At 56.3% G+C, this 21,268-nt stretch overlaps 2 protein-coding genes across 2 annotated transcripts; both read left to right on the top strand.

Moving 5' to 3' along the window:
* The first annotated feature begins 254 nt into the window (after window positions 1-254).
* JAK3 (Janus kinase 3) lies at window positions 255-16,060 on the top strand. Its single transcript, XM_060008077.1, has 24 exons — window positions 255-322; window positions 2,606-2,802; window positions 3,261-3,384; window positions 3,707-3,818; window positions 3,996-4,141; window positions 4,547-4,841; window positions 5,390-5,512; window positions 5,612-5,769; window positions 6,220-6,331; window positions 6,541-6,727; window positions 7,307-7,434; window positions 7,658-7,789; window positions 8,374-8,458; window positions 9,273-9,400; window positions 10,103-10,235; window positions 10,318-10,469; window positions 10,608-10,758; window positions 11,406-11,545; window positions 11,617-11,806; window positions 12,303-12,427; window positions 12,714-12,886; window positions 13,211-13,328; window positions 13,693-13,803; window positions 14,746-16,060. The coding sequence occupies exons 2-24, from the start codon at window positions 2,619-2,621 to the stop codon at window positions 14,851-14,853; spliced, it is 3,315 nt and encodes a 1,104-aa protein (XP_059864060.1). The 5' UTR covers window positions 255-322; window positions 2,606-2,618; the 3' UTR covers window positions 14,854-16,060.
* Window positions 16,061-17,824: 1,764 nt separating this feature from the next.
* INSL3 (insulin like 3) lies at window positions 17,825-19,398 on the top strand. Its single transcript, XM_060008079.2, has 2 exons — window positions 17,825-18,314; window positions 19,136-19,398. The coding sequence occupies exons 1-2, from the start codon at window positions 18,125-18,127 to the stop codon at window positions 19,345-19,347; spliced, it is 402 nt and encodes a 133-aa protein (XP_059864062.1). The 5' UTR covers window positions 17,825-18,124; the 3' UTR covers window positions 19,348-19,398.
* Window positions 19,399-21,268: the final 1,870 nt, after the last annotated feature.

Consider the following 21,268-nt stretch of genomic DNA (forward strand, 5'->3'; position numbering starts at 1 on the left):
CCAGGGCCCCACAGAGAGTGAGTCCTGGAGCCTGCTGAGGTCCCCCTGTGTGACCTGGGCCCTTCTCTGTGCTGTCACCCCTTCCCTTAGGTCTGGGGTCTCCAGCAGCCTGTCTGAGCAGGACTGCTGCTGCAGAGGCTTCCGGAACTTTCTGCCCCTCCCCGCACCCCCCCAACCCGTCGCCCACATGACCATGACTTTCGGTAAGTGACAGCAGCTCAGGAAGCTGAGGGGCCCACACAGGAAGGAGCGAGTGGGACTTTCCTCCCGCTGTTGCTCGCCTCTGCCGTCCCGTAGCTGGCCCAGAGGTCCTCACCTCCAGGTAAGAGCTGGTGGTGTCACAGGGCTCTGGTCGGGGATGGGCGTGGGAGGAGACTGTGTGGATGGTCGCAGCTGGGGACAAAGGCAAGTTTGCCTTTCAGGCCTCTGAGGACAGCTGCCAGATGTGAGCTGGGACAGCTGGGTGTGTGGCCTCTGGCAAAGCGCTCCCCTCTCTGGGCCTCAGTTTCGTTCTGCATAGGAGGCCTCGAATTCCCAGCTTCCTGGACCTGAAAGAATCATTACGCATGCGCCCAGGGCTCCCGGTCCCTGAGGGGACAGTTTGATGCCCCTAAAATCCCAGGTCCCAGGCCAGAACACTGGGGGACCAGCCAACCTTCCTGGCATACGGGACTTTTGGTGTTAAAACAGGGGCATTTTTCTGGGCTCCAGACAGACTTTCTTTTTTTACTTTCGATATTTTAAAAATCATGTTTTTGTTTTTTTTTTTATAAATTTATTTATTTATTTTTGGTTGCGTTGGGTCTTCATTGCTGTGAGGAGGCTTTTCTGTGGTTGTGGCGAGTGGGGGCTACTCTTCGTTGCTGTGCGTGGGCTTCTCCTTGTGGTGGCTTCTCTCACTGCGGGGCACAGGCTCTAGGCGCGTGGGCTTCAGTAGTTGTGGCATGTGGACTCAGCAGTTGTGGCTCACGGGCTCAGCAGTTGCGTCTTGTGGGCCCAGTTGCTCCGTGACATGTGGGATCCTCCTGGACCAGGGCTTGAACCCATGTCCCCTGCATTGGCAGGTGGATTCCTAACCACTGCGCCACCAGGGAAGCCCTAAAAATCATGTTTCTTTAAGATTTATTTTAAACACAAGACACACTGTGTGATTCCATTTACATAAAGGTGCAAATTTGGGCAAGATCAGGACGACTGTTAGAAATAAGACTGTGGGCACCTCTGTGGGGAGTGACAAGATGGGGTGGTGGCGGGGAGGGTCAGAGCTCACGGGACGGGAACGTTCCAATTCCTGGTCTGGGAGCTGGTGACAATGGACTGTCCCTTGGGGAAAGTTCTCTCTCCCCCACGCCCTGCCTCCCTGATGGTAACCCCTTAACCACTGTGCTAAGGGACCTTCCTGTCTGGTTCATCTGGCATTTGTCAAGGGCTTGCTGGGCATGTCACCAAGGATTTGTGCCACTTAGCGTGGATTAAACGTGTTGACAGCTCAGGCTGGGCTCAGCAAGCTACCTCACTGAAGCAGGTGGGAATCAGCACATTTCACAGCCGAGAAAGCTGCGTCCCAGCAGTGGAAGCCCTGCTGGGGTCATGAAACCAGAATACGGTGGGGCTGGGATTTGAACCCAGAGCCTGGGGTTTTTACCTATCCCCAGTCCCAGGCTTATATTCTGGGTGTGTTAAACTCTAATTAATGCTATCAGCCCCCGTCCTGCTATTATTTTGGAACATAGTTTTTATCCAACATTCTCTTTTTGTATCTTCTTCATTTGGGTCAATTTACGTGGATCTTCTCTGTCTCCCCCCTTTTCCTCATTGGGTTTGAAACCCTACTCCTCCCTCTACCCAGCCAGGGGTCCTGAGCTCTGGGTCCCCCAGGGCGACAGAGATCTGGAAGTTGGCTGGTGTAGAACGCCTGAGAATAAGATGGACGGTTTCCTCCTGGGCCTATCCCAGGGAGGGCTTCCTACTATGGGGACCTAATGGTGGGAGTGATGAAAGGAACTGAGATGTAGGGAGCAGGGGAGACAGACACAGAGATCTCTGTTGACTGAGTCATCAGTCTGGATCTGCCCCCAAGGCATGCACCACACCAGCTGCAAAAGCTTCTAGCCCCAGCCTCAGAAGTGCTTGAATCCTCCAGCTTCACAGGGAGGGATGGCCACTTCTATCCCCACCCATGTGCACAGGCCAGTATCTATCTGCTTTCCGGTTTGCAAATCCCTATATCTGTGATTGATTGGTCATGACTGTCTGGAGGAGGGTTGGAGAAGTGGTATGTGTGGAGGCTGGAGTTCGACTAGAGATGTCTGTCCTGGGCACCAAGAGTCTGGAGTGTGAGTTCACACAAAGTTGTGTGAACGTCTTGCAGCCTCCCAGCACAGCCCTCACCTGGGGGGTTATGGCTCCTCACCCACCTTGCACACTCAGCTCCCCCCCTCTGTCTCTGTCCATCTCTGAGTTTCTCTCTGTCCCTGTCTCCTCCCTCTTTCTCCGGCTTCATCCCTACCTCATCCATCAGCATCTCTGCCCCCACCCCCACCCCAGAAGCTTTGTAGCCTTGTCCCCTGATCACAGCTGAGGGGCTGCCTCTTTTTGTGTCCAGGCAGGCTGCACTCATGGCACCTCCAAGTGAGGAGACGCCCCTGATCCCTCAGCGCTCCTGCAGCCTCTCCTCTTCAGAGGCTGGTGCCCTGCACGTGCTGCTGCCCCCGCGGGGCCCTGGACCCCCACAGTGCCTATCCTTCTCCTTTGGGGACCACTCAGCTGAAGAGCTATGTGTTTGGGCTGCTAAGGCCAGTGGTGAGTGGGTCCCTAGAATGTTTGGCCAGAGGGAGGGGTAGGACTGTGCGGAACAGATTGGGAGCTGGAAGAACTGCCAAGTGGAGTCAGCATTGGAGCTGGGGTTAGAGGGATGAGTAGGGGTGTGGTAAGGGAGGAGGGTGCACAGGAAATGGCATGGCAAAGACTCAGAGGCGTGATGGTATACTAGGGGAAACAGCTAGTCATCCCTCGAGGTAAACTGTACATGGAAAGAGATGCTCTGGGTAGAGGGGCAGGGAGCCCTGAGAAGCAGATTGAGCACATGGCTTCTCTCCTAAGGGCAATGGGGAACCCTAGAATGGGTGCGAGCAGGGGTGGGACATGGTGTCAGAGCTGAAGGTGAGAAAAAGCCTGTGGGGCTGCATGGGGATAACATGGCAGCCCTGCAGGGGACAGATGGGGAGACTTGGAGGGAACTGATGGGGGCGTCCCCTCAGGCATCCTGCCCGTGTACCACTCCCTCTTTGCTCTGGCCTTGGAGGACCTGTCCTGTTGGTTCCCCCCGAGCCACATCTTCTCCGTGGAAGACGCGGGCACCCAGGTCCTTGTCTACAGGCTCCGGTAGGAAGTATCCCCTGCCCCCACCCCCGCCACAGGTATGGGTTAAATGATACCAAGAGGGCATGCCTTTGGCTGAGGGCTTTGGAAATGGGAGTTTAAAACAACAGTGACCCCTCAATCATCATCTCCACGTACCTCCTGGTGGATGCCCCAGGGAGGGCATGATCACTGCTCATTTCACAGGTGAGGAAACTAATGCCAGAGAGGGTGGGTCACTTGTCCAAGGTCACACAGCAAGTCAGTGGCATAACCTGGGCTCTTTGAGGTCCTGGCACAGTCCCTCCATCGTATCCCCACTCCAGCGTTCTCCCCTCTCGCACAGCTTTTACTTCCCCAACTGGTTTGGGCTAGAGAAGGTCCACCGCTTTGGGCTACGAAAGGACGTAGCCAGTGCCATCCTTGACCTGCCAGTCCTGGAGCACCTCTTTGCCCAGGTAGGGGTCTGCCTGGGGCTTAGCCCAGGGGTGGGGTCCCTGGGGCAACATCAGGGCTTGTGGTTGGGCAGCCTCGGCTGACCCTCCCTGTGGCAGTCCAGGGGTGGAGGTCAGCCCAGGTGTGGGGGTCTACAGAACAGCATCAGGGCTCATGGTTGGGCTGTGACTGGCCTGCAGCACCGCAATGACCTGGTCAGCGGCCGCCTCCCGATGGGCCTCAGCCTCAAGGAGCAGGGTGAGTGTCTCAGCTTGGCTGTGCTGGACCTGGCCCAGATGGCCCTCGAGCAGGGTCAGCGGCCCGAGGAGCTGCTGAAGACCATCAGGTGAGGGCTTCCAGGCTGTGGCGCCCAGCCTCTACCTGGGAGTGAGCCAGCATGGCTCCACCAGAGCACTGCCAGAGTCCAGGCCCACCTTGGGGCTGCCCACCTACAAGCCACCAGTGTGTTCATGTGACCCAGCCCACACCCCTCCTTTCAACACAGTCCCGCTGAGACTCCATTGTCGGGCTTCAGGCAGCTAAAAGGACTGTGTGTCCCTGTCTGTCTTATGGGCCCCAATGGCCCTTCCTATAGAGGCCCTACGCCCATGCCTGTCCCTGAGTGTGTCTCTGTGCCCCCCTAGTGAGGCGACACTCCAGCCCCTCAACTAAAGTCTGGGTTGATGTACGTCCCTGCCCTCCCTGCGGAGGCCCCCCTCCACATTGAGGGTCCCACTCCCTCCGCTCGCAGCTACAAGGCCTGCCTGCCCCCGGGCCTGCGCGACCTGATCCAGGGCCTGAACTTCGTGACGCGGAGGCGAATCCGAAGGACAGTGCGCCGGGCCTTGCGCCGCTTGGCCGCCTGCCAGGCTGATAAGCACTCGCTCATGGCCAAGTACATCATGGACCTCGAGCGGCTGGACCCAGACAGGGCCACCGAGACCTTCCGCGTGGCCCTCCCCGGAGCTGCTGGTGGTCAGGATGCGCCGGGGCAGCTCCGCGTGGCTGGCGGCAGTGGCATCGCCTGGAGCCCGGGAGAACACGAGGTACGAGGTCGGGTGGGTTGGGGCTCTGGGCAGGGCCAACGGCGGGGGCGGGGCCAAGGGGGCGGGGCAAGGAAGTGGGCGGGGCTTGAGGGGCGGGGCCGAAGAGAGGAGGGACTGTGAGAGGGCTTGTGGGGGAGGGCACCCTGCTGAGTGAGGTGTAGGGCTGAGCGAGGAGGCGGGAATGAAATGGGCGGGGCGTAGAAGGAGGGGCTAGTTGGGTGGGCGGGGTTCAGAGTGGGGCTAACTGCAAGTCGAGGGAAGAGGCAGGACTGAGGGTGGGTGGGGCTCCCGACTGTACTAAGAGACACCGCGAGATAAAGTGGAGCTAAGTGAGGGAGGGGCTCGGGGTGAGGTGGGGTGGGGGACCTGCCGAGAGGAGGCGGGGTTTGGCAGTGGTGGGGTGGGAGAGGGATGTGACTGGGTGAGGCTGAGAGGGGCGGGTCTCATGAGTATGGGTTGTATGGGTTGGTGGGGTCCAGGCTTCCAAAAGGGACTGGGGGCTTGGAGTGGGAGGGATCCTCAGCTTCAGTCCTCCCCCTTCTTCCCAGGTCCTCCAGCCCTTCTGCGACTTTCCAGAAATCGTGGATATCAGCATCAAGCAGGCCCCACGCTTTGGCCCCGCCGGGGAGCACCGCCTGGTCACCATCACCAGGACAGACAACCAGATCCTGGTGGGTGCTGGACCCCGTTCCCCTCCTGCCTTACCCGAGGGCAGGGATGCGGGACTGTCACCCTCGGGCCGCAGCGTGCGCTGACGCGGATCCTCACAGGAGGCCGAGTTCCCGGGGCTGCCCGCAGCGTTGTCCTTCGTGGCGCTCGTGGATGGCTACTTCCGGCTGACCACTGACTCCGGGCACTACTTCTGCAAGGAGGTGGCGCCGCCGCGGCTGCTGGAGCAGGTGGCTGAGCAGTGCCATGGCCCCATCACGTAAGGACCCGCCCCCATGTGGCCAGACTCACCGGGACCGAATCTCGGTCACTCCCCTTCTTGGAGCCTCTGTGTCCTCGCCTTTCAGGAGCCCTGGACAAGGGATCAAGTGCTTGAACAGCGCCAGGTGCATAGTTGGCGCTGAACGAGTCTGGGGTCTCCTTTCTGCTGCCAGGGCAGCCGCTTCCCTCCTCGAGGCCCCAGAGCCATTTTCTGGGGATGCTCGCAGTGCCCGGCTTCACCTGCAGCCTCCTCTTTAATCCCTGAGGCAGAAGCCCAACTTCTGGCTCAATTTATAAATGGGAGGGAGTGAGGGAATGTTGCCTGGTGACCTTCCCAGGGCTTCAGAGAAACCAGAATTAGAACTCAGGTTTAGTTTGGTTTCTGTGCCTCTATCTCTCTGTTTCTCTCCATCTTCGAATCTCAGTTCCCTCCCACCTTTCCCCACAGCTTGGATTTTGCCATCAACAAACTCAAGACTGGGGGTTCACTTCCCGGCTCCTACGTTCTCCGCCGCAGTCCCCAGGATTTCGACAGCTACCTCCTAACTGTCTGTGTCCCGGTCAGTCTACCATAGGGGCCAGGAGGGCAAGGAGGGCTTCCTGGAGGAGATGATATTTGAGCTGAGAACTGAAAGATGAGTCAGCATTACTTCCTGAAGAAGGGGAGGGAAAAGGCATTCCCAGTGGAGGGAACAGCATAGGCAAAGGCTTGGAGATTTGAGGGGGAGGGTGCCGCCCACTCCCACTCAGGGACCACTCCTCTTTGCAGACCCCCCTGGGCCCTGATTACAAGGGCTGCCTCATCCGGTGCGACCCCACAGGAACCTTCTCCCTGGCTGGCCTTGGCCAGCCCCACAGCAGTCTTCGAGAGCTCCTGGCAGCCTATTGGGGTGGTGGGTTGCACGTGGATGGGGTTGAGCTGAACCTCACCTTCTGCTGCACCCCCAGACCCAAAGGTGAGCCTGCTTTCTCCCCTGAGCTGAGTGATCAGTCTGGGTCCCTGCCTTTCTGTGTCTGTTCCAGCTCTTGTATGGCAAGTGGCAGAGACTGCAGATCAAGGTAGTTTAGGAGGGAAAAAACGGTGATTCGGGACTCGTGGGACAGAGGGTGCTTTCAGGCATGGTTAGATCCGGGCACAGCTGGACCTGAGTGATGTCACTAGCACTTAGCCTCTGTCCATCTCTTGCCTCTTCCTCTGGGTGAATTTTGCTCTCAGACAAACCCCTTCGATGGGACAGCTTTGAGGTGTGAGTTCTCCAGAGTCTCCCAGAATCCCTAGCAGGACTGAGACCAGGCTGCCCACAGCATCACCTGCTCATTTGCACCCACTGCAGGGTTCCTTCCCTCTCTGTCTCACTCTCCCACCCCTCACTGGGACTTCCTGGAGTCTCCTTTCAAATAAATTATGTGCCCTCGAGTCCTCCTCTTAGTATTGGCTTCTGAAGAAGACCCCACACTGAGACAGGGAGTGAGCAAACCTTTGAGGACCTTTCACCTCTGACCTCTGGTTTTCTTCCTCCATCCACTCCCCATAGAAAAGTCCAACCTGATTGTGGTCCGGAGAGATTGCAACCCACCCACATCATCCCCTGTTCAGCCCCAATCCCAATGCCAGCTGAGTCAGATGACATTTCACAAGATCCCTGCTGACAGCCTGGAGTGGGTAAGGGGCCCCAGGAAATGGGGGGGATGCCTCAGTTGAGATCCAGAGAGACCAGGTCTACATCCGTCTCTTCTGTGTGGCCTCAGGCATGTGACGTAACCTCCTCATGCCTCTGTTTCATCATCTGTAAAATGAGTCCTGTGCCTTGCTTGGACCAGGGCTAGGGGACTGGATCCATGGGAGCCCCCTTACTGGCCTCTCATGTTGCCCCCTCACTCTCCAGCATGAGAACCTGGGTCACGGGTCCTTTACCAAGATTTACCGGGGCTGTCGCCATGAGGTTGTGGATGGGGAGGCCCGAGAGACAGAGGTGCTGCTCAAAGTGATGGATGCCAAGCACAAGAACTGCATGGAGGTGAGCAGGGTGGGACCAGGCCTCCTGGGTTAGGGCCTGGGTGGAGAGAGAGTCATGGATTCAGAGAAATTTGAGACACACAGGGTCTTAAAACAACAGAAATGTAGCCACAGCATCTCCATGAAATATAGAAGGGTCGGGGAAGTTAGATGCAAACAGAAAGAGTACACCAGACAGAGGGAACAGCCAGTGCAAAGGTCCTGAGGCAGGGCCAAGCCTGGCATGTTTAAGGAACAGCAAGGAGGCCAGTGGGTCAGAGAGAAACGAGCAAAGTAGAAGAGAGGAATGATGCGGATGGAGGCATCAGCAGGGGCTGGGCAACACAGAGGAAGGTTTGAGCCCTTCTCAAACCCCAGATCTCCCACTTGTGTGAGAGATTCAAGGTAGAATACAGTGGGGACTTCCTGCCTCCATCAGAAAATCATGATACAGAGTGCTGTGTGCACTAATGGCGGACTCCAGGGCCAAAGGATGCTGGCGGCCAGGTCTCCTAAGCAGGTGTGAGAGCAGCAAGCTTGGGGCCCTTGGTCTGACCCTGAAGTGGAAGAAACCCATGCATCTTCTCTCCCTTCTTTCCTCCCCAGTCATTCCTGGAAGCAGCGTCCTTGATGAGCCAAGTGTCGTACCAGCATCTCGTGTTGCTCCATGGCGTGTGCATGGCTGGAGACAGTGAGAGACATTCCCCGCCCCACCCCTGCCCTGCCTCACTGAGCCCATCTACAGCAGCAATAGCCATACACATCCAGAGCCTGCCCTGGCTGGGGCTCCGTTCCACCAGGGTCTATCACCCTCCCCCTCAAATCTCCAAGCCTATACCCATCTCCCTGAATCATTACTCCTTGGGCAAGCAACTCCAGGCTCCCACCAATACCAGCCCCCCAAAATTATCTCAAGTCAGGCAGACCTGGGTTCCACTCTCACTCTGTTGCAGCTTTGCAAGGTCCACGCTACCTCTCCAAGCCTCGGTTCCATCAGTTCAGCTCATCAGCTATTTATTGGGAGCTGAGTATGTGCCAGGAGCTGGGTGCCTAGCGTAGAACACGATAAGCTGATCAGGATGATAAATGATTTTGTGTGATGGGGGCAGCGCAGGGCATTGTGGGTGATCAGAGGCTGCTAACCCAGCTTGGAGGTCAAGCAATGATTCTGGGTAGGCAAGGATAAGTTCTAAGCTGGAAAGGCAAGGATAAATAGGCATTAGGGAAGTGAAGGAAGAGGGATGTTCCAGGCAGAAACACAGAACATGCAAAGGGCTGGAAGTGAGTCATGGAGAGAGCTTGGCACCTTCCAGGCATTTCAGACAAAGTGTTCTGAGATGGGAGATGGGGAGGAAGAGAGGTGAGTAGGGTAAGGATGGAGGAATAGGGGAGGGAGAAGTCAGAGCTGAGAGTTCAAGGGACCCTTGAAGGTGGAGCTGGGGCACAGCCTGTTGAACACAAGTGCAGTCCTACCTCCCAACCGTGCCCCTCCCTACTGCCACCAGGCATAATGGTGCAGGAATTTGTATACCTGGGAGCGCTGGACACATATCTGCGCAAGTGTGGCCAGCTGGTGCCGGCCAGCTGGAAACTACAGGTGATCAAACAGCTGGCTTATGCCCTCAACTATCTGGTGAGTGCTCCTCTGCTGCTCCACCCTCCATTCACAGAGTATACGGGGCTTTGAGAGTGGGCTCTGTCGTGTGGACAAGAGTTTGGCAAGGGTGCAAGGGGAGGGCATTTTAGACTGAGGGAACAGCATATAAACAGGTTCAGAGGTGTAAGAGCAGAAGGGAACAGCTTGTAATTCATGGAAATTGAGGGGAGTAGTGAGCAATGAGGCTGCCCAGGGCAGGGGGCTTTCCAGAAGAAAGAACATTAGAGTTGGGACCTTGAAGATTAAGTAGAAGTTCATTAAGAGGAGAAAGGAAGGAGGGCATGTCAGGCTGAGGGAACAGCCTGGGCAAAGGCTGCAGCTTAGAAGGTGTGTTGTCTGTCCTGGGGTGCACCAGGCAGGTTGCCTGGCAGGAGAACAGGGTGGAGATGTGGGAGAGAGAAGCTCATGGGAAGAATGAACAAGAGCTGGATCTCAAAGGGCCTTGAGTGCCGGGCTGAGGACCTTTGACTTTATCCTGAAGGGAATGGGGAGCCATGGGATGGGGGAGCAGTGTTTGAGAAGAGGGTGGGACATGGGGGATGGACTGCCAATAGTCTAGGGAGCATGCTGAAGTACGGCCTGAGCAGTACCAGGTGGGCTTTGAAGGATGTGCAGGAGTTCGCCAGCCAGAATATTCATTCATCATTCTTGGCATTTTCCTATGCTTGGTCCACTTAGGAAGACAAAGGTCTCCCTCACGGCAATGTCTCAGCCCGGAAGGTGCTCCTGGCTCGGGAGGGGGCTGACGGGAACCTGCCTTTCATCAAGCTGAGTGACCCCGGTGTCAGCCCCACTGTGCTAAGCCTGGAGAGTGAGTGCTGAGGGGTGGAGGAGGGAGGGGCCTAGTGAGGCAAGGAAGCAGATCCCTGATCCCATCCTTGCCCCTCCACCAGTGCTCACTGACAGGATCCCCTGGGTGGCCCCTGAGTGTCTCCAGGAGGCCCGAACACTTGGCTTGGAAGCTGACAAGTGGGGATTTGGTGCCACAGTCTGGGAGGTGTTCAGCGGTGTCACAATGCCCATCAGCACCCTGGATCCTGCCAAGGTCAGAGCACGCGTATTGGCCTCTAGAGCTCTCATTGGACAGAAGGGTAGACTGAAGTCCAGCTTGGGGAGGATGGGGGTGTCTGGGGGTGCCTTCTGAGGTACACTGGGGGTGACCAGCCCCTCCTCCTGCCCTCAGAAGCTCCAGTTTTACCAGGAACGGCAGCAACTGCCTGCACCCAAGTGGATGGAGCTGGCCCTGCTGATCCAACAGTGCATGGCCTACGAGCCAGGCCAGAGGCCCTCTTTCCGCGCTGTCATCCGTGACCTGAACAGCCTCATCACTTCAGGTGCCCACTGGGCCAGGCAGGGTGGGCAGGGCCGGCATGTCATATTGGGCCCAGTAGGAGAGCGAAGTTTGCCTGTAGAGCCTGTCCTGTGTGCCTGGCAAGGTTGGAATGGTTGGTGACTGTGACAGTCAGCACGAGTTTCAACAGCTGCTGTAACAAACAGGCCCCTCAATTCAAGGTTGAACATGATGGATGTTTAGTTCTCATTCAACGAGGGTGTCCAGGTCAACAAGAAACTCTCCCTTTGTGCTTCCCCCCATCCCATGGCCTCAGGCCCCTGCTGGATCCTCTGCAAAAAAGAGAGAGAGTGTAGAAGGTCCCACCTAGGTTTCCATGGGCCGGGCCTAAGGGGGCATTCAGCATGTCTCTGTCCCCTATCAGCCTGAGCTCAGTCATTTGACCATACCCCATGGCAGTGGAGTCTGAGAAATGCCCTTCGGTCTGTGTACAGCATGTGCACTGCATAAGAGGGCTGCCTTTGCCCAGGAGCACCTTTTTCCAGCCCCACAAAGTACTTCTTGGCTTGCAGAGGCCCTGCCATAATGCACAGAGAAGCTAAGCCTTCAGATGGAGGTCACACAGCAAGTCAGTTAGGAGTGGGGGCTTAGGGCCCAATGCACTGCTCACTCACTGCCTGTGCCCCCCAGATTATGAGCTCCTCTCAGACCCCACACCTGGTGCCCTGGCTCCCCATGATGGGCTTTGGAATGGTGCCCAGCTCTATGCCTGCCAGGACCCTACCATCTTTGAGGAGAGACACCTCAAGTACATCTCACAGCTGGGCAAGGTGAGGAGGGTTAGGCTGGGGTGGGTGGGGTAGCACCCATGCATGTGGACACCAGCCCTGCCATCCCCCAGGGCAACTTTGGCAGCGTGGAACTGTGCCGCTATGACCCGCTGGGCGACAACACAGGCGCCCTGGTGGCCGTGAAGCAGTTGCAGCACAGCGGGCCAGAACAGCAGAGGGACTTCCAGCGGGAGATCCAGATCCTCAAAGCCCTGCACAGTGACTTCATTGTCAAGTACCGGGGTGTCAGCTATGGCCCAGGTGAGCCACCTCCCAAGTGGATGCTCTTCAAATCACACATCCTCATCCTTCTGCAGTACCATTTTAGGGTGGCCTGAGAATGCCAGTGCGGGTGCTACTCACTGGTCTTTTTCTTTTAATTAATTTTTATCGGAGTAGAGTTGCTTTACAATGTTGTGTTAGTTTCTACTGTACAGCAAAGTGTATCAGTTATACACATACATATATCCCCCTGACTGGTCTTGTTTACTGATCTAGACTGCCTTGGGATCGACAATTTCCCCACCGGAAAAAATGGGTCATTATGAGGTTTAAGAGAATCAATGAATATTGTTGAAAGTACTCAAAAAGACATTAGCGATAAGCGTCACTGTTGCCGTTCCCATTTTACAGAAAGCAATATTGAGGCCAGGAGGGACACGAGGTCCTACTCTGAACCGGGAAGGAGAATGGGGAGGGGGAGTAGACAAAGTTAGGCCCTGTGGTGACTCCTCCCTGCCTCCCCCGCCTCCCCTAGGCCGCCTGAGCCTGCGGCTGGTCATGGAGTACCTGCCCAGCGGCTGCCTGCGCGACTTCCTGCAGCGGCACCGCGCGCGCCTTGACGCTGGCCGCCTGCTCCTCTACGCCTCGCAAATCTGCAAGGTGCGGGTCGGAAGAGGGCGGGGCGCCCGTCAGACCTGCGGGAACTGACCTGGCTCGACCTGGGCAAGGTCTGCGTGGATTCGCCAGGAAGGCTGAGGGTTGAAGTTTGGGATCCAGGTCAGGCTGGAAGCGGGGTTGAGTTAGGGCTAAGGTCAGGACTGGAGTGCAGGATGGGTCAGAGGTAGGGTTAGGCTCGGGGTCTGCGTTGGGGCTGGTGTTGGATTCCATGTCAGACTGGGGCCCCTGCGGAGTCATCCTGGGGTCCATATTCCATGCCCTCCCGCAGGGCATGGAGTACCTGGGCTCCCGCCGCTGCGTGCACCGCGACCTGGCAGCCCGTAACATCCTGGTGGAGAGCGAGACGCATGTCAAAATCGCTGACTTCGGCCTCGCCAAGCTGCTGCCGCTCGACAAAGACTACTACGTGGTCCGCGAGCCAGGCCAGAGCCCCATCTTCTGGTAGAGACCTCGCCCCTGCCCCACCCTTCCTCCCCACTACCCAGGCCCCTCCCCTGCTCCCACCTTCCTGGCCCCGCCCCTCCTCCCCAGGGTCTGGGGCCCGCCCTGGCCGCGCCCCCACGGCCCCGGCCCCTTCCGGACCACACTCCTTTTCTTGTTCTGGCTCCGCCCTGATCCCGCCCAGGCCCCGCCCTGGGGCGCCACAGGGTTGGAGACTTTCTCATAACTCCCACCTACCGTGACCAGCTACCCCAGTCCGAGGCTGCGTCCTTTCCCGTCCTATGCCTTACTGTCGTCCCCCAAGGCCTCCCTGTTCCCCTCCAGGTACGCCCCAGAGTCCCTCTCGGACAACATCTTCTCGCGCCAGTCGGATGTCTGGAGCTTCGGGGTCGTCCTGTACGAGCTCTTCACCTACAGTGACAAGAGCTGTAGCCCCTCAGCCGTGAGTCGGCACCCCTGGACCCCCAAGACCCTCCTCCCCACCAACCCCTTCCTGGCCAACACCCGTCCTGTTTATACCCGCGTCCCTCTCTTGCTCAGGGTCCCCTGGTCCCAGCATTAGAGGCTCCAGTAAGACCCCTTTTCACTATGGCAGACCCCCACCTCCCACACCACCACAGGCAGCCCCTCCCCCATGCATCACAGACAATTCCTCCTCCTCCATTAAGGAGGGCCCCTTCCCCCACCACGGGTGGGTGATTCCCTTCTTCCCTTCACTGTGGCTGACCCCCCCATCACGGGCGGCCACTCCCCCTTCCATCATGGATGGCTCCTCCCCCACCTCGGGCCCTCCCCCTTGGCTCCAGGAGTTCCTGCGGATGATGGGATGTGAGAGAGATGTGCCAGCCCTCTGCCGCCTCCTGGAGCTGCTGGCCGACGGCCAGAGGCTGCCCGCACCTCCTGCCTGTCCTGGTGAGGTGAGCACTGGAGGGCCTGCCTCAGTTTCCCACTTTGTAGGTTCACCAGGGGGCCTGGGCAAGCCTGCTTGTCCCTCTGGGTCTCTCCACCACAGACATCTCTTGATTGAGAGCAGGGACCAGAGCATGAGGCTGAAGGGGATTTCTGGCCTCTACTTTGCTGCTCTCTCACTGTATGGCAAGTCACAAACACTTTCAGAGCCTCAGTTTACCTGTCTCCAAAATGGGAATAACAATGCCTTATAGGGTGGGAGAGGATCAGATTAGCTAACATCTCTCCATTGCTCAGCTCTGAGCCTGGCATACAGTCGGTGCTCAATAAATGATGGTGACTCTTACAGTTTCTCATCACAGCTTTTGTGGAAGTGTCTGATGTGTGGTTGGTCATTCACAAATTAATCTGTTCAGGCCACAAACATTTATTGAGCGCTGACTGTGTGCTGGCTCTGTGCTGGGTGCTGGGGACCCAGCAGGGGACAGAAGAGATACTACCCCTCCTCCCTGTAACCGGCAGAAGCTAACAAGAACATTCTGGTGGTGATCAATGTCTGGAAAGAGATGGGGCGGTGTGGTCAGGGATGGCCTCTTAGAGGGGGTGAAGGAGGAAGAGGATCTTACCCATGGGGAAAGCTGGGAGAGGGCATTCTCAGCGGAGCACACAGCAGGTGCACAGGCCCTGAGGTGGGAATGAGTTTGGTGTATTTACAAAATGAGATGGGGGCAGATGTGGCTGCATGGAACAAGAGAGGAGGTGATGGAGGTGATGGTAGAGGGAGGGAGGCAGGGGAGGTGATGAAATTTTGTTCTAAGATCCATAGGGAGCCATGGGAGGCTTTGGAGCAAGGGAGGGATGGAGTCTAATTTCTATTTTAAAACTGCGAACAGGAGTCATGTCCTTCCTACCACTCACATGTGACCCTGTTGTCTCTTCCCACCCCTCAGGTTCATGAGCTCATGAAGCTGTGCTGGGCCCCTAGCCCACAAGACCGGCCACCATTCAGCACCCTGGGCCCCCAGCTGGATGCACTGTGGAGTGGAAGCCAGGGATAGTGTCCAGAGGCATGAGACCCTCACCTGCTTGTCTAGAGGGAGAACCCCATTCTCTGTCTTTTTTATATCTCCTGCACACAGACCTCTGGGTTCTGGTCTCCATGGACTGGCTGTGTGACCTTGATCAGGGACCTACCCCTCTCTGGGCCTCCCGCTTCAGAGACCCCCTCATGGGGCAAATGACATTGCACTTGGGGGAGCACCCCTGGCTTGTAGAGCAACAGCAGCCTCGTAGCATTGGGAACTTGTAAAGATTCAAGACAGATACAAGGGTGGGGTCTACTGAGCCCCCACCCCCAGAATTGAGGGACCAGAGTTCTTCCCAACCTCTCAGGGCCTGGCCTGGAGCTTCCTGTCTCTCATTTCCAGAGGAGACATTATATAGCTTTAAATATGTGATCTCAGGCTTCTATTCCCCCCTCCCTCTTTAGCTGGAGGAAGCCAAGGACAAGAGAGCTGCCCTGGCTGAAAATTCACTTTTTGGGGGGAGCCTGTGTGACTGTTTAGAATTGTGTAAGAGACCAGGAGAAGCTGATGGCCCACTCCACCCTAACTGAACCTGAGTGTCCCAGGGCTTCAGTTTTCCTCCCTGTACGCTGGGGCCCTTTCAGTCTGGACCAGAGGATCACACAACTGATGACAATGGAGCCTAACAGGAGTTTTTCAGTGGGTGAAGGAAGGAAAGGCATTCTTGGCAGAGGGAACAGCATGGTGAAAGAAGGAGGCTCAGAGTACAGAGGTTAAGAGCGCAGGTGTTGGAGCCGATGGTTCTGCCACTTATTTGCTGTGTGATGGTGGGAGAGTTGCTTCCTCTCTCTGGGCCTCAGTCCCATCCTCTGTATGATGGGCAATAGTGTTGGCCCTTTGGCTATACAGAATCAACTTCTGGAGGCTTGTGAGAAGGCATCTTGTGCAGGTTAAGCTTACCCCACCACTCCTTCACACCAGTCTGCAAGGTTTTACTGCTACTTTTTGCCTCCCTGGAAAACTCGTATTCATCTCTCAGAACCCCAGCTATCACCTCCTTGCAGCGTTCCCTAGCGAACGTTCTCCCACCACTCCCAGTCAGCCCTGTACTTCTGACCCTAGGGCTGGGGTGGTGTCTGCGTCCAGCTCCATCTCTTCTGACGTGGAGGCTCCTTGGGGGCTGGGCTGGGCACAGAGGGGACTCTGGGAGTGTTTGTTGAATGAATAAAGAAGTTCAGTGAAAAGGATGGTTTGTTGCTGGACTTGGGCAATGGGGATCCTTGTGGGGGTGTGAGCTGGGGAGGAATGTGCTTAGGGCTGGGGGATAGAGACCCCTGGGGGCCACAATGGGAGCCTCAGGGCAGGCTGGGGGAGGAGGGACAGGAGGATGGGGCCCTCGAGGACAGAAGCCCTCCCCCCAGCCCCAGCTGCTGGCCTTGGCACTGTCCTGTGGAACTGATTACAGGCTCTTGGTGGGTGGGGGGAACAGGCTGCTCTAGTGGGGGCCAGAGAGCAAGGCCTGGTTGGGAGGGTTAGGCTATGGGGAGGGGTCCAACATTAGTGGGGGCCAAACCAGTCCCTCGTTTGCTCAGCACTGCTGGAAAGATTTGGAGAGTGACAGAGACAGAGAGAGAAAGGCCAAGAGAGACTCAAGAGAGAGACAGAGGGAGCAGGGGAGAGACAGAGACAGAGATCTCTATGCCTACTGTCGTAGCCTGCTTTGGTGAAAAGGGGGAGGGGCTGCAAGGCAGGGTTTTCAGCTCAGGGTCTCACCCGCGTTGGGTTGAGTAACCTCCCTCTCTGCCAGTTTCCCTCCTTGGTAAAACTGGCATCCAGACTGGCACCTGGTAGAGGCCCTCCATCCCCTGCCCAACCCAAGGAGACCCTGGTGTGGGAGAGGCAGAACCGACCAAGACTCGCAGCCCCAGGGCCCATCCTCTTGTGACCTTGGGCAAGTGTGGGGGTCCCCTCTCTGAGCCTCAGTTTCCTTATTTGTCCACTAATAAGGACAACAAGGTTCTGAATGGCCCTGGTCTCAGTTGGTTGGATGCCCACTGCCACCATCCCATGGAATTATTATTTCTCAGTTTATCTATTTCTCCTCTTTAAAATGGTTAAAAAATAAAGACTCCTCAACCAGTGGTCCCCCTGGGAGAGATACGCCCAAGGCCCTGGCCCAGGGAGAGAGACCATGGCTGTTTTGTATGGATCTCGGCCTATCAATAATCAATGTTGGGCTTCCCTGGTGGCACAGTGGTTAAGAATCCGCCTGCCAATGCAGGGGACACGGGTTCGAGCCCTGGTCCGGGAAGATCCCACATGCCGCGGAGCAACTAAGCCTGTGCGCCACAACTACTGAGCCTGTGCTCTAGAGCCCGCACGCCACAACTACTGAGCCCGTGCGCCACAGCTACTGAGCCTGCCCTCTACAGCTCGCGAGCCACAACTACTGAGTCCATGCGCCACAACTACTGAAGCCCGCGTGCCTAGAGCCCGTGTTCTGCAACAAGAGAAGCCACTGCAGTGAGAAGCTCGCGCACCGCAATGAAGAGAAAGCTGCCGCTCACCGCAACTAGAGAAAGCCCGCGCACAGCAACGGAGACCCAATGCAGCCAAAAAATAAAATAAAATTTAAAAATTAATTAATTAAAAAAAAATCAATGTTGTGGCTGGACCGGCCCTCGAGTTCTTATTATGACTGAAAGATGCCATTCAGCAACAACCATCAGGAAACTTTGAGAAAATAAAGGTTTATTACTTATAAATTACACAGCACACCCGGAAATTACACAGCACTCCCGGGGCCACAGAGCAAGGTCCTGGGTAGAGAGAGCAGTGTGGGTCTGGGGTCCTGCTTTCACTGGGGTCAAGGGTGGGAGCCTAAGAGTTCGTGGGCTCACTCTTTATTGGTGAATTTAACATAGGTTGGAATATAAAGCATAAGAAGAGAAAACAAAACAAGCAACCAAGTGGCCCAAGTGGTCAGTGACTGCAGTCAGCTGAGATGTGTAAAACAAAGGTGCCTCAGCGGGAGGAGGTGGCCTGGCCCTTTACCTAGTCACATTTATTGGGGAACCATCTATGAAGCCAATGCCTCCGCGATTAAACGTTGTCAGGCACTCATATCATTAAAAAAAAGGAAACCCAACTATCAGGGGTTCCAGTATGCTTGCCCTGACCCTGCCCTTGACCTTCTCCCTGGACCATCCTGCAGGAATGCTCTTTCCCCCTCCAAGGCTCCCAGCTGGGGCGGGCCAGCGCCTATAAGGGGGATCCCCGCTGGGGCCCGGTGCCTCCCGCAGCCATGGACCCCCGTCGGCTCACCTGGGCGCTGGTGCTGCTGGGCCCGGCCTTGGCGCTCGCCCTAGGCCCTGCCCTCGCCCAGGAATCACCCGAGAAGCTGTGCGGCCACCACATCGTGCGCGCGCTGGTGCGGCTGTGCGGGGGCCCGCGCTGGTCCTCCGAGGATGGGCGACCTGTGGCCGGCGGCGACCGTGAGTAGGGGAGGGCGAGGACTGTGCTGTGAGGTCTCTGGGGCCGGGCGTGGGGCAGGTGCATGCAGACGGGTTTGCATGCATGTTCTGGGGTCCACCTGCCGGCTGCGCGGGTGTGTGCAAGTCCACGGGGGATGCGCCCCCTGCCAGGAGCGGGAATCAGTGCGCGGCGAGCGACGTGAGCGAGTCTGAACAAGTGCGTAGCCAGATCAGATCCTGTCTTTATTTACAGTGTCAATATTTTGATCTTCAGGAATTTCTGCATGCATTTTAATTTTAAAATATTCCGTGACAGTATGTTTGATCTTGGTTGTTGAGGGTTTTTGGCGCCCCCTTAAAATCGTGGGCTCCAGGCCCGAGTCTGGCTCTCTTCACCCTAGTCCCGGCCCCGGTGCAGGGAGTATCAAACAGCTTTGTGTACAACGTCTGTCACATGCGTGTGTGTCCTGTGTGTGTGACACGGGTACAGATGAGTGTGCAGAGGTGCGCAGGGAAGTGGGAGGGGCTAGGAGGCTGTGCGCCTGCATCTGTGTGTACATGTATACGTCGTATGTCACCCCTTCTGTCATCTGCTCTGTGAAGTGTCTGTGCCTTCTTACCATAGGTGACACGTGGGAGTGTGCATAGCTGGGGACTTAAGTGTGGTGTGGGTCGAGACTGCACACATCCGGATGGGGGATTCAATCTGTGCCTGGTATACACTGGGCACTCAATAAATGTTTACTTTCTGTTTCTGTGCATGATGAGTGGAGGCTGTGTGTGCAGTGTGAGTGGGGTCCTCTGGGGTCCCCCCTCTATGCTGAATTCCTCCCTGTCCCCAGGTGAGCTGCTACAGTGGCTGGAAGGACAACATCTCCTCCATGGGCTGATGGCTAGTGAGGACCCCGTGCTGGTACTCGCCCCACAGCCCCTGCCCCAGGCCTCTCGCCATCACCACCACCGCCGCCACCGGGCAGCTGCCAGCAACCCTGTCCGTCGCTGCTGCCTCAGTGGCTGCACCCGGCAAGACCTGCTGACCCTCTGTCCCCACTGAACCCTCCTGGGGTGTGGCCTTGGGGAAGCCCGAGACCCACAGGGGTCCGGTCTGGTGAACTCCTAATGCCACACAGCACCATGAAGCCCCATGTCTGGGGGGGACTTTGTTGATTACCTCCTAGGACAAGGCACTCACCACCTCACCGAGGCCACCTGTCCTCTGGGGGGCCAACTGAGGAAAACACCAGATCCCAAACCTGGCTTGGAGGATCCTTGGTTTCGTGGAGATGCCAGACACCTGTTCTCAAACGTTCTCACCTCAGAGGAGCCCCAGTTACCCCGCTCCCTGCATTTGACACCCCTCTTGCTGTGTTATCAATAGTAAATAAATAAGATGCCTACAGAATCTGAAGAAACTTTTTGCATTTTCTCAAGAAAAAGGCACAAGCCTGGGTCAGCCTTTGTGTGGAATTGTCCTCTGGCAGCCGTGGACCCACAACACTTCCAGAAACTTAATAACAATTGGAGAATCATCACAATAAAAAGTGGGGAAACTGAGGCCAAGGGAGCTGGCTGTTTGCCAAGGTCAGACAGGGAGGGAATGGTCAAGTTCAGGATTCGAATCCAGGTCTCTGTCATGGCTCACGGGGGGCCTTAACCTCACTGAACGTCCAACACAACACATGAATGTCTGAAGGAGTCACAGTGGATTTTTTTTTTTTTTTTTTTTTTTTGGTGGTGCTGTGGGGCTTGTGGAACCGTAGTTCCCTGACCGGGGATTGAACCCGTGCCACCTGCAATGGAAGCGTGGAGTCCTAACCACTGGACTGCCGGGGAATTCCCCTCACAGTGGATATTTAGTGATCCAACTCTCACCATTCTTTTCACTTGCATCCTCCTTTCATCCTGAGATAGGAACTGTATGATTTGACCCTCTTGAAAAAAATGCTCGGGCATTTGACTATGTGATCTGTTCACATGTGTATTAGTTTCCTAAGGCTGCTGGAACAGCCACAGACTGGGTGACTTAAAATAGTAGAAACTTATTCCATCCCGGTTTTAGAGGTCAGAAGTCAGAAATCAAGGTGTTGGCACGGTTGATTCTTTTTGAAGGGCTCTGAGGAAGATTCTGTCCCCCTGCCTCTCTCAACTCTGGGGGGCTACTGGCAATTCTTGGCTTGTAGGTGCGTCACTCCAAGCTCTGCCCCCATTTTCACATCGTCTCCTTTTCCATGTCTTTCTGTGTGTTCATTTCTGTCTCTTCTAAAAGCACTCTCATTGGATTCAGAGCCCACCCTAATCCAGGATGATCTGAGCTTGATCCTTACCTTAATTACATCTGCAAAGACTCTATTTCCAAATAAGGCCATATTCTGAGGTGCCAGGTGGATGGGAACTTTTGTGAGACGCTATTCAACCCGGTGCAGCAGGGGAGTAGCACTCTTTCCTGAGGGCAATGGGGAGACACAGAAGGTGTTAGAGCAGGGGCAGGATGAGATCACATCTACCTGGTAGAAACCCCTGCAGCCCCTGCCTCATCCAGGCCTGCCTCCTCTGGCTTGGAGGCTGCCTCAGCCTCCACCTTCCCTTTCAACAGTCTCCATGGCAGCTGCAGGGCTTCTTAAAACTTAAAAATCAATCATGTCGGGACTCCCCTGGTGGCTCAGCGGTTAAGAATCCGCCTGCCAATGCAGGGGACATGGGTTTGAGCCCTGGTCCGGGAAGATCCCACATGCCGTGGAGCAACAAAGCCGGTGCACCACACCTACTGAGCTCGCGTGCCACAACTACTGAAGCCCGTGCGCCTAGAGCCCATGCTCTGCAGCAAGAGAAGCCACCACTATGAGAAGCCCGCGCACCACAACCAAGAGTAGCCCCTGCTCACCGCAACTAGAGAAAGCCCGTGTGCAGCAAAGAAGACCCAACGCAGCCATAAATAAATAAATAAATAAATAAATAAAATTAATCATGTCATTTCC

This window comes from Delphinus delphis, chromosome 3 (genome assembly GCF_949987515.2).
Source record: "Delphinus delphis chromosome 3, mDelDel1.2, whole genome shotgun sequence".
In the NCBI taxonomy this organism is placed as follows: domain Eukaryota; kingdom Metazoa; phylum Chordata; class Mammalia; order Artiodactyla; family Delphinidae; genus Delphinus; species Delphinus delphis.

What these genes read in the sequence shown, in the direction of transcription:
- JAK3 (XM_060008077.1), top strand. Translation starts at nt 2,619, where the DNA reads ATGGCACCTCCAAGTGAGGAGACGCCCCTGATCCCTCAGCGCTCCTGC. An exon ending in CACTGTGCTAAGCCTGGAGA is followed by an intron (nt 10,236 to 10,317) that starts GTGAGTGCTGAG and finishes CCCCTCCACCAG; the next exon opens with TGCTCACTGACAGGATCCCC. An exon ending in CTCCTGCCTGTCCTGGTGAG is followed by an intron (nt 13,804 to 14,745) that starts GTGAGCACTGGA and finishes CCCACCCCTCAG; the next exon opens with GTTCATGAGCTCATGAAGCT.
- INSL3 (XM_060008079.2), top strand. Translation starts at nt 18,125, where the DNA reads ATGGACCCCCGTCGGCTCACCTGGGCGCTGGTGCTGCTGGGCCCGGCC. An exon ending in ACCTGTGGCCGGCGGCGACC is followed by an intron (nt 18,315 to 19,135) that starts GTGAGTAGGGGA and finishes CCCTGTCCCCAG; the next exon opens with GTGAGCTGCTACAGTGGCTG.